General features: G+C 46.2%; 1 protein-coding gene across 15 annotated transcripts in view; it reads left to right on the top strand.

Moving 5' to 3' along the window:
* Nucleotides 1-12,372, top strand: part of BLTP1 (bridge-like lipid transfer protein family member 1) — a 312,192-nt gene that overhangs the window by 281,265 nt on the left and 18,555 nt on the right. For all 15 annotated transcript variants that reach the window (XM_061585180.1, XM_061585183.1, XM_061585181.1 and 12 more), the window contains 5 exons: nt 450-710; nt 7,942-8,092; nt 8,548-8,705; nt 11,607-11,799; nt 11,999-12,216. In XM_061585180.1, coding sequence (XP_061441164.1) covers nt 450-710; nt 7,942-8,092; nt 8,548-8,705; nt 11,607-11,799; nt 11,999-12,216 — 981 coding nt within the window. The remainder of the gene's footprint in view (nt 1-449; nt 711-7,941; nt 8,093-8,547; nt 8,706-11,606; nt 11,800-11,998; nt 12,217-12,372) is intronic.

Here is a 12,372-nt window from a genome sequence, read left to right as displayed (position 1 = left end):
GTAATGTATGTGTATTTGTCTTGGCCTTGATTCCCTTTGAATCTGAACTCTTTTTAACAGGGATCAGTCTTAGGCACATCCAGTTGTGGTGCACTGCATGTACAAATGGGACTTACCCTTCCTCTCCTCTGCCTGCTAGGCCCTGCACATCCCCAAAATCTGTTCTGGAGGGTTAGGGGACCCTCTGGAGCAGATTTGGGGATGGGGGAGCTGCTGAGAGAGTACAGGAAGTCCCATCATTTCTGCTGGTAAATTGTTAGATCCCACCCTTAGTAATTAATAATTGCTGTATCTCACAACTGTGACCAATTGATACAGGATGGGCTGATAAAAATATGTCAGACTGAAGAAATGCATCCTCCGATAATCCAGTAATATTGGCTTTTAGCTAATAATTCTCCGCCATTTAGTGCAAAGAATGATAACATACTTTTTATTTTCTTTCCCAGTAACATCTGGCCCTGGGACGCCAGATTCTATTGAAGGAGTAAACCAGCATATGTCTCCCGAATCATCACGAAAAGCATACTGTAGAACCTGGGAGCAGCCAAGCCAGTCTGCTTCATTTACACACGTGGCTCAGTCACCGAATGTTTTCAATGAGCACAGCACAAGCAGTAATATGTCCCCTGGAACAGCAGCTCATAACTTAAAATCTCCAGCTGTTTCAAGGTCCAGGAGTGTGTCAGACTCTTCAGTTCCCCAGAGAGGTAAGATGATTTTTTTTTACTTGTATTACTTTAATTCCCATGCTACTGTGTAATAATATATTTGGATAATGGCATATATCATTCAGATTTATAGCATACCTATTGTGATCTTAGTGTATAAGAGTTGATCCAGCTATGACAACAATTATGTCACTATTCCCAGCCACTGAGAAATGATTCCATGTTAGCAGGTCCTGTAGAATATTTCTATGTCTGTGCTCTTGGTAACTGCTGGAGGTGGTGTAGAGATTTTCCATAGGAGGTATGCCATCACTGCGGGTAGTGACTCCACCTATCGTCCGAAGGCAAGAATGTTTCTGAAGTCAAGACTAGGGGCGTCAGGCCCCTCCCACTCTCTAGTTCATTCTTGCCTTCGTACCGAACAAGTTTGAAATTCTTGCTAGCGTAGCTTCTGATAAGTTTTCTCTGTATTTGTGTGACGGGTGGGAGGTTTGTGTGTGTACTCCTGTACCTTCTTTTTCCCCTCTCCTATCTCAACTGTTTTGGCTATACGTAATTTGTTCTGGGGAATTTCGTTGGGGGGGTTCTCCCTTGCCCTCGTTTTTTCCCCCGTCACCAGCCTAACAGCTCTTAGGGAGACCGCGGCTGCGGCTCCCTTTTCCCTCAGGCGGCGGACGTAGTTTCTACTCAGGAGCTTGCGGCTGCAGCTTCCTGGTCCGCTCCGCTGCATATTTTGTGCCTTTTTTGGCTGGCACTTACAAGGAGCCTGCGGCTGCGGCTCCTTTTGTCTTTGGTTACTGCCGCGGCAACTTTTTGAGGCGGCCCCAGAGCCTAGGCTCCGTGTCTCACGGACGTTCGGGGAGACTGCGGCTGCGGCTCTCCCTCCTTTAGCAGGCGAACTACAATTAACTAGAGCTTGCAGCTGCAGCTCTCTGTCCCCGCCGCCTCTATCCTTTTTCTCCCCCCCTTGCCGCCTATTCTCGCGGCAGCTCCAGAGCCTGCGGCTGCGGCTCTGTGTCAGAGCCCCTATCTGGTGGGGTTGCTCCGCCTCCCCTGGCTCGTCTGCGGCATCTTAAGCCTACTGCAACTGCCTTTAGAGCCCGCGGCTGCGGCTCATTCTTTCCCTCGTTTGCTGAGCCCAATCGTGCTCTCCCAGCCCAGCGGTCCCAGAGTTTTGGTTTGAGACTGTTTTGTGCTTGCTGGTGCGTTCCTGTGACCGCCATTGCTTCTTTATCACCCCAAGCTTCTCTGATTGGCCAATTTTCCTGCCGTTTTTTGCGGCCGCCATTTTATTTGTCTCTTTCTGTCTAGTCAGTTACAGTGACTCAATTACACGGGCTGTAGTTTGCAGAGCCAAGGCTTTCTGGCAGCCCCACAGCGTGATTTACCTAGCTTTCTCTCTGCTACTGCTGCTGCCTCTTGCGACTATTTGAATACTGCAACTGCTTGAAGCTGTTCCTACTGTACCAAAACTGTTTGAACTGTGCATTCTGTCCCATCCGTGGCCGTGTACAAAGACTGTCCATACTATACAAAAGCTGTTTGCTCTGTACATTCTGCCCCATCCATGGCCATGTACAAAGGCTGTTGGTTATATACAGAAGCTGCTGGACCTGTACAAAGCCTGTTATTGCTGCAACTGATACCTAGTGTGCAAGGTGTTGATACCCAATAAACCCTGTCTGGACTGTACATTCTGCCCCATCCGTGGCCGTGTACCAAGGCTGTTGATATTATGCAAAGCTGTTTGAACTGTACATTCTGCCCCATCCGTGGCCATGTACCAAGGCTGTTGATACTATACCAGGCTGTTTGAACTGTACATTCTGCCCCATCCGTGGCCGTGTACCATGGCTGTTGATAATATACAAAGCCGTTTGAACTGTACATTCTGCCCCATCCGTGGCCGTGTACCAGGCTGTTGATACTATATAAGGCTGTTTGAACTGTACATTCTGCCCCATCCGTGGCCGTGTACCAAGGCTGTTGATACTATACAAAGCTGTTTGAACTGTACATTCTGCCCCATCCGTGGCCGTGTACCATGGCTGTTGATAATATACAAAGCCGTTTGAACTGTACATTCTGCCCCATCCGTGGCCGTGTACCAAGGCTGTTGATACTATACCAGGCTGTTTGAACTGTACATTCTGCCCCATCCGTGGCCGTGTACCATGGCTGTTGATAATATACAAAGCCGTTTGAACTGTACATTCTGCCCCATCCGTGGCCGTGTACCAAGGCTGTTGATACTATATAAGGCTGTTTGAACTGTACATTCTGCCCCATCCGTGGCCGTGTACCAAGGCTGTTGATACTATACAAAGCTGTTTGAACTGTACGTTCTGCCCCACCCGTGGCCGTGTACCAAGGCTATTGATACCACGCAAAGCTGTTTGAACTGTACATTCTGCCCCATCTGTGGCCGTGTACCAGAGCTGTTGATACTGTGCAAAGCTGTGCAAATATTACATTCTGCTCCATACTGTACCACACCTACGGATACTGTGCCAAGATATCTGGACGTGCATTCTGGTCGTGTACTAAGACTGTTCATAGTGTACATTCTGCCCCATCGTGGCAGTGTACTTAGCCATCAGCCAGTGCATTCTGCCCCAGTCGTGTGCCGTGTACTGAGCCTGTTCGGGTCTGTACATTCTGCCCCATCGTGGCAGTGTACTGATACCCATAGAAAATATAAGATGGCGGAACAGTGCATTCTGCCCCATCATGGCAGTGTACTGCTACCCTTAATAAATATATGATGGCAGAACAGCCAGAGACAACCCAGGCAACCTTACAAAGCTGTTATGACTGTACATTCTGCTCCATCCCATCTGTGGCCGTGTACTAAGCCTGTTCATAGTGTACATTCTGCCCCATCGTGGCAGTGTACTTAGCTATCAGCCAGTGCATTCTGCCCCAGTTGTGTGCCGTGTACTGAGCCTGTTCGGGTCTGTGCATTCTGCCCCAGTCGTGTGCCGTGCACTGCTACCCTTAAAATATATGATGGCAGAACAGCCAGAGACAACCCAGGCACCCAAGCCAAAACAACAGCCAGAGGCAAACCAGACGACCCAAGCCTAAAACACCTAAGGCGGTCAAACATAAGCATGTTAAAGCGGTTGCCAAAACAAAACATCTTGCCAGCCACAGCACAACCAAGCGACCTCGCTATGTCTCTGCTCCAGATCCAGAGGGTTCAACCCATGCACCATTAACTACCCTCTTTCAGTCTCCTGCTGCGTCCTCTGATGAGGAGGACTTCCCTGGCTTTTCTGAGCATCCAACGGTCACCCAACCCGGGGCTTACTCTATTTCACAACCTGTGGGGCCGTCTGCACTTCCGCCTATCCAAGAGCAACGGGCTACATCTCCAAGACTGCAGCTGTCCCAGGAGTTCATTACTCAACTTCAGGGCATGCTGTCGTTTTTCGCTCAGAGACAGTCACCATCAGAAGTTCCCACTATACCTCCACACAGTGGGGACCAACTTGCTCACAGTGAGACGAACCCTTCATGTTCTCCAAATCCGTTTGACATTGCCAGGGGCAGGTTTGCTGATGACGTCTCTGGTGCGGAAGATTCCGCATTTCCGCTGCAAGACGAAGGAGACATCTGGAGTGACCATTCGGAACATGAGCAGGATACATCCTATCGCCTCTTTGATTCCTCAGACTACCAGCCTCTTGCGCACAGAGTGTTGAACACCCTAGGCCTTCAATCCACCCCAACTGCAGATGCTACTCCCGCTTTAAAAGGGGCCAGGGTCTTGAAATCCCCTGCTCCAGCAGAACACTATCTACCTGTGCCAGACCCCATCGCTAAACTGGCCAAGGATGAATGGTCTTACCCCTTACAAGCACGCCATTTTAATAACATTGCGGACAGACTTTATCCTTTGGCCCCGGACTTTACTACCAAGCTGGCCGTCCCTGGCATAGACGAGCCAATTTCCAGTTTAGTTTCCAGATCTCTCTTGCCACGGGAAGGAGAATCTCATTTAAAGGATGCCGCTGAGCGGAGACTGGACTTCGCCTTACGCAAGTCTCATGAGGCTACCGCCTTTTCTATGTGGGCATCTACATCAGCCTCTATTTTTACCAGGGCAGCGATGATGTGGTTGGACGACCTCATCGAGGATCCCAATCCAGACCCTGTTTCTCTGCGAAGATCGTTAATAAAATTGTGCAAAACAGCTGCTTTCGTGGCCAACGCCACCTTGGACGCGAATCAGCTAGGGGCACGCGCCATGGCAGCTGAGGTTGTGGCCCGACGGACACTCTGGCTTTGTCACTGGCAGGCTGACTCTACTGCCAGAGTTAATCTATCACGGGCACCTTATGCTGGATCTTTACTTTTCGGCGAGGAAGCACTAAAGGCAGTGCTTGTTGACCCTAAGGACACTCGAAAGCCTGTCTTGGCCACAGTCAGAAACATCGAGCGCAGGCGGTGTTCCTGTCTCCAGACCGCATAACCACCATCACAGACATCGCAAGATCCCTGATGCACAAAACATCCGCAGACGTCATGCTTCTAGCCAGGGCTCTAGGAATGTTGGTGTCCACCATTCACATTGTTCCATGGGCTCGAGCCCATACTCGTCAGCTACAGTGGGCCTTACTGCCGTTCCAACATGACATTGCCAGCTCAAACCATCGAGCAATTCCCTTGAGCCCCAAACTGCGTTTATCATTCCGCTGGTGGACGAGGGTAAAACATCTCACCCGGGGCACTCCGTTCAGAGAACCCCACAGGACTGTCATCACCACAGATGCCAGTCTCCTCGGCTGGGGAGCCCACTGCAACTCTGTTTGTTCAAGGGGTTTGGACCGCAACAGAACTGGCTCAGAGCATCAATTGGCTGGAGCTAAAGGCGGTCCACTTTGCTCTGCTCCATTTTCAATCTCTGCTCCTCTTGGACCATGTTCTTATTCGAACCGACAACACGTGTGCAAAATCACATTTGAACAGACAAGGGGGAACGAGGTTGCGTTCCTTACAGGATCTAGCTTACCTCATCTTCGACTGGGCGGAACACAATCTACAGTCCTTGAAAGCAGAGCATCTCAGAGGTATTTGGAATGTGACAGCGGACTGGCTCAGCAGACAGCAAGTCTTCCCAGGAGAATGGAAACTTCATCCGACCGTTTTCCATCTTCTCCAGCATCGATTTGGCCCCTTCTCAGTCGACTTGTTTGCTTCCAGTCGCAATTACCAGCTTCCCAGGTACTTCACACGATACCTGGACACGACAGCGGAAGCGGTGGATGCTCTGTTAATACTGTGGCCGGATGGCCTATTGTACGCCTTCCCTCCAATAGCACTGTTAGCCAGAACCTTGCGGAAGGCACGGCGCGAGAGGGCACGGCTAGTGCTGATAGCACCATATTGGCCCCGTCGACCGTGGTTCTCGGATCTCCTTGCAATGTCGGTGACGGATCCTTGGCCACTACCAGTCAGGCCAGACCTCCTATCCCAGGGCCCAGTATGTCATCAGGACCCCAAGTGGCTCAACCTAACAGCGTGGCTTTTGAATGGCGACAGTTGAGGTCGGCTGGACTGTCGGATGCTGTCACTGACATTGTTCTAGCCTCGAGATGACCATCCACCACCCGTATATATCAACATACTTGGGTGGCTTTTTCCAGGTGGTGTCAGACTCAGCACCTCGATCCTTCACAGGCTACAGTACAACAAGTACTGCAATATCTTCATAGGGGCCTCATGATGGGACTTAGACCCAACACATTGCGTCGACACGCGTCCACTCTGTCGTCCATTCTTTCAGTGTCCTCCACTGGTGCCCCTATTGCCTCACATCCGTTCATCAAACGCTTCCTCAGAGGCACTGCTCTACGTTCACCGGCTGTAGTCCACCGTTTTCCCTCATGGAGTCTGTCAAAGGTTCTGCAGGCCTTACAACGCCCTCCGTTTGAGCCTCTCAGGACTGTGCCTTTACGTCTGCTGTCCTTCAAGGTCCTGTTCCTGATTGCGATCACTTCTGCGAGACGAGTGTCGGAACTGGGTGCATTGTCTTCTGCTCGCCATCTCTGTGTCTTTCACAAGGATTCTGTTGTGCTGCAAACTGATCCTTCCTTCCGCCCCAAGGTCAATTCAGTCTTTCATTGCAATCAGGACATTGTGCTTCCTTCGTTTTGCCCGAACCCCAATCATCCTCTAGAGAAGGCTTGGCATTCGTTGGATGTTCGGAGGGCTCTCAAGACTTACCTGTCTAGGACCCAGGAGATTCGATGAACGGAGTCTCTGTTTGTATCCTTTCATCCGAGGTCTATGGGGCATAAAGTAACCAATTCTACCTTATCCCGTTGGTTAAGGGCATGTATTACCTTAGCATATGAGTCCCTTAAGCTGCCAGTTCCAGCTAGTATAACAGCTCATTCTACTAGGTCAGCTGCCACTTCGGCTGCTTTTGCTACTAATGCTGCTGTTGCTGATATTTGCAGGGCTGCCGTTTGGTCTACCCCACACTCGTTTATAAGGCATTATAAAATAGATCGCTATGCCTCTGCTGATGCCTCATTTGGCAGACGAGTGTTGCAACAGGTTCTTAATGATGATTAGCATGTGGGTGGTCCCTCCCTGTATGGGCTGCTTTGGTACATCCCGCAGTGATGGCATACCTCCTATGGAAAATGTACCATTGGTCTCACCTGAAGGGTGATTTTCATAGGAGGTATCCCATCACGACCCTCCCAGTGGAGGATGCCTAGATATTTTGTTGGGAATGTTATATATGCTTGTTACGCTATTTTATTACATTTATCAGTGAAGTCAAGACTGCTATTACTGTTATCTCGCTATTTTAGAGTCAGATTATTATGAATGTTGCTATTATGTTATGTTCTTGCTGGTAGGCCCGTTGGCCTTTTTTCCTGCATTTTTAGATATTTCTATTGGACTCGCTGCGAATGAACTGGAGAGTGGGAGGGGCCTGACGCCCCTAGTCTTGACTTCAGAAACATTCTTGCCTTCGGACGATAGGTGGAGTCACTACCCGCAGTGATGGGATACCTCCTATGAAAATCACCCTTCAGGTGAGACCAATGGTACATTCTCCACATGCTCATCATACCAATATATAATTTTGAGAAGTTTTCAAAATAATTATTCCCATGTGAAGTCACCACCACTACTGAAGCATTTTTCAGCAAAATTCATACAGTAGGCATAACAAATTGGATCGGAAATTAACATGCTGTTATTTTTAATATTGCAATTTACAAAGCCTGATCATGTTTTATTCTAGATACACTCTCAAAAACATCAACTCCATTTAATAAATCGAACAAAGCCGGAAGTCAGCAAGTGACACCATGGGAGACACTGGTTGTGTTTGCTATGAATTTGAAACAATTAAATGTCCAAATGAACATGAGCAATGTAATGGGAAACACAACGTAAGTAAATTTCTGATCTTTGCCACCCTGGGCTCCTTCAGGGAGGAAGGACAGGATACAAAGTTAAATAAATAATTCTTTTAAACATTTTTGTGTGTGTATCCTTTTCTTCTAGTGGTCTCAGTGAGAGATGCTTGAAATGTTTCTCTTAACAGATTATCTAGATTCATCAAATATCTTATCTTTCTAAAACTGAAATTTTGTCACTCAACTTTTATCCTTTTTATTTTGCCCATGTATTATTAAAATATATTTTTATTTATTTTATTGGGCTCCTACTGGGATGAAGGGCAGAATATAAATCAAATAATAAATAAATAAAAATATATTTGTAATAGTACATACATGCAACTTGTATAGCGTTACATGTTTTTTACAAGTTTTATTTTTGACATATGAAAGGCACAGGTGCTTACACAATGTTATTTCCCTCTGGCTTTTTGTCCCTGTTTTAGGTGGACTACGAGTGGTTTGAAAAGCCAAGGCCGTTTATCTGTGGGCAGTAACAGGGATCGGGAAATTAGTATGTCAGTCGGTCTAGGGAGATCACATTTGGATTCTAGAGGTGGAGTGGTTGGAGGTACCATAGATGTTAATGCCTTGGAGATGGTTGGTAAGTTGGAAAGCTAACATTATATTATATTGTATTTTGCTTATGTCATCTATCTATTCTTAAACTTGGAAATTTCATATTTATTTTGATTTTCATATATACCTTTCCAAGGATGAGAGCAAGAAATAAACCTCAGATAGACCATGCAAATCCTATAGAGTTAAATATGAAAGTTAGCATATGCTTAATTACCTTCCACTGAAGTTACCAGATCTTATAAACATTGTGACCCGTTTTAGCTCTTTTCTGCTAACACCTTGTTATTTCATGGTGTGCTATTAAAATCTTGAGAGTTGATTTCTGTAGCACATTTCACTTTTTACAGTGTAATCCAAACCCAAGATCTGCTGGGATTAAAGAGTTTGGGTTTGCCAGATCTAAGGCTTTCCCTGTCCCTCCCCGAGCTGAATTTAAGCCAGCAGAACTTAATCAGGTGTATCTTATGCTGGTATAAGTCCCAAAAAAGGGGTGTGGTGGAGCAAGATGTGGCAAGGAGAGATATTTATTCCAAAACCGTTTTAGCTCAGTCACATGACCTAGCAACCCAGGCTGGCAAAAAGGGTGGTTATCTCATGGGTTAAGGTCCCAGTCCAGAAGGTATAAGCCTCTCACCAAAGAATTTGCCACCACAGGCAGGGTTTCTGGTGCATCACAGTCCAAACAAACCAAGGTCAAACACAAGGAATCAGTATGGGGCCAAACATGATCCAGAAGCAAGGTCAAAAAATGGTCCAAGGTCAATATCGCAGGATTTTTCACAAGGTACAATACAACAAGGAGGCAGAACTAGTCAGAAACAAGGATACGAGGAAGCAGAGACCTGTATTGTTTCCATCAACTAGAAGGTTCAAGAGGGAGACCTTATATGTGCTCTGATCTCCTGTCCACAGCTGTTGGTACCAAAATAGTTTCAGGGATTAGTAAACCCCTTACTTGTGAGTAGTATGACAACTCTGGGTCCATCGATGCATGCTATGATGACGCTCTTCAACCTGGAACCAAACCTTTTGGCACCATCATTCTTGAGGACTTGGGGGGTGATTTCACCACCTCCTCTGACAATTCTAAGGGTTCTCCAGCAGATCCTAACCCAGAGGGCCCCTCACAGGGATCCTCAGCACTGGTTTCAGAGGACCCTGCCCGCTGCTCAAGGTCTTCAACCTGTGGGGTGTCTGGTTCATCTTCAAAGGACTCTGTGTCTAGAACCAGGGTGGGGCTTGACATCACAGTAGCATAAGTCAAATTCCTCCTGAATGGAGTTTGCAATAGGAGTAACTTAGGCCAGCATAATTTACACTAGCTTTCTATAGTTAGGATTTCTCTGTTAGTTAGCAGGGAAATATCAATTGCACATATTCTCTACTTGCAGCAAACTTTCTAGTGAGCGCATGTACCACAGAAAGTTGTATGAAAAGCAGCTGTCTCAAGCAATGAAAGTCATGTATTGCAAAGAAAGCCACTAGCCTAATGTTTTCAGAAGATGGAGAGACGCCAAATCTTATGACATGGATTGAGCTATGTGTTGGCAAATCATGGGAGAGAGGCAGCCCAGATACAGTCCTGTTCTCACACCAAAGATTTTTGAAGCATTGTGTGGATACAGCAATAATCCAGTCCAGATGGAATATAGGACAAGTGGCTCTTCGGCAGTATATTGTAATAATTGTATAATGTATGAATGTTAGCTTCAATACCATCTATCTTTATGGAGCACAGCCCAGTGTAACTTCTAATTTGGGGACTTGGGTTGTAGTTTTTTTCTGTTTTATTTGGGTTGCCGTGTCCCAGTAGTAATCATACTGAAGCTGACACAAAGCATTCAGAGATAACAGTGTCATGCCAGTTTGATCCCCTTAATTATTTTCCTGGGTCACTGGTAGCAAATAGTTAAATCTTTTGACATTTTCCATCCCGGTGACCTGGTGATTTTACAGCCCAGCTGTATCAGCTTGCAGCAATTTGGCACCTCTTTATCAGCAAGAGGGGCCTGGTTCCGTCAAGGCCGTAAAAACTCCTACGGCTTGTTATGGGAAACCAAGAGGCACGGCGCCTGGTGCTGTGAGAACATCATTTCATCATTCCTGTGATGAACCTGCTAATTAGTTGATTGTCTCCGGCTGAGGCAGGAATTTTCTCCATAAGAGGAGGCCTCGGACTCTGGGCTGTGTTCCACTTGTGGGCACCACCTTGCTTATGGTGATGCTCTGCAGTGGCTCCATTATACCTCCTGACTGGCAGTCCCTGAGGGGAAGGACGCTAACGCCTGAGAGAGAGCTGAGGCTTTGTGAGTATAGCTGAGGCAGTTAGTTCTATTATTTTTATTTGTGCCAAGAACCTTGTGTAGATTGTTGTTATATACCTTGCCCCTTTGGGTGTTGGTTTTAGGATCTGATTTGCTGCTCAAAATTATTTGTATGTACCTTTTTTATCTTTTGTACCCTTTGTCCCTTTTCTTATTTTTTTTCTTTTAATAAACTTTACTTATTTTAAAGCAACGTGTGTTTATTCCGGAGAAGGGGTTCAGTTCCTAAATTCAGTCCTGGCTACTTGACCAAACTACCGTGTACTAGAGGAACGTTTTCACTTAAGACTTCTGAAGGGGCCAGGAGGGTATCAAGCCTCTGGTCCTGAGAGGCTTAGGTGTTCAGTGGGCTCTGGGGGTCCCTTCACCCCAGAGTAGTTAACCAATAGAAGGGTGGTGGCAGTACTACCGTGCAGGGTTGGTGTAAGCATACACAACCCTAACAGACCAGGTTTGCTAGGATCAATTGCCCAAGGCTGGGGATTGATTCCTGGGACAGTAAAAGTAAGAGGAGGGGAACTCCCTGCTTTCACTACAAACAGTATTACTCGTTTTTGTTCCTTTGCTGCTAAGCTGATGAATGAATAATTGTTTTTCAGCTCATATTTCAGAACATCCCAACCAGCAGCCAAGTCACAAAATTCAAATTACCATGGGTTCTACTGAAGCACGTGTTGATTACATGGGGTCCAGTATACTGATGGGCATTTTCAGTAATGCAGACCTTAAACTACAGGATGAATGGAAAGTTAATCTCTACAATACTTTAGATTCCAGTATTACAGATAAAAGGTACAATTTCTTGCTTATATCTAATGGTGTATCCTTCTGTGCATCTGATTTCAAATCAAATATATTTTTAAAAATTGCTTTCTTCAGCAATTACCATTTCTACAGAAGTTGCTAAATTTGTATACCTTGACTAACCTCTTTTCAGAACCAAATAAAACAATATGAACTCATGAGGGATATTTTCATTTTTATGTTTTAGTGAGATATTTGTCCATGGAGATTTGAAGTGGGACATTTTTCAAGTAATGATTTCTAGATCAACTACACCAGACCTCATTAAAATAGGAATGAAGCTCCAAGAATTCTTTACTCAGCAATTTGATACCAGCAAGAGAGCTCTGTCTACATGGGGACCTGTTCCTTATCTTCCCCCAAAGAATGTGGCCCACATTGCAGAGAAAAGCTCGCACCAACAGTGTATGTATCAAAATACTGCAGGACTTATCTTAATTAACGGTTTTATATTTCAGACTTAGTGATGCTCTTAAACAGTGTTTCCCATAGATCTATTGAATATTTAACTAGGAAAGTTGGTATTAGAGGTTGCAATGCTTCTAAAAAATGATGTGTGAG

Source organism: Rhineura floridana, chromosome 9 (assembly GCF_030035675.1).
Source record: "Rhineura floridana isolate rRhiFlo1 chromosome 9, rRhiFlo1.hap2, whole genome shotgun sequence".
Lineage (NCBI taxonomy): Eukaryota > Metazoa > Chordata > Lepidosauria > Squamata > Rhineuridae > Rhineura > Rhineura floridana.
The sequence above is the reverse complement of the archived record's forward strand: the minus strand, read 5'-3'. Positions and strand labels throughout refer to the sequence as shown.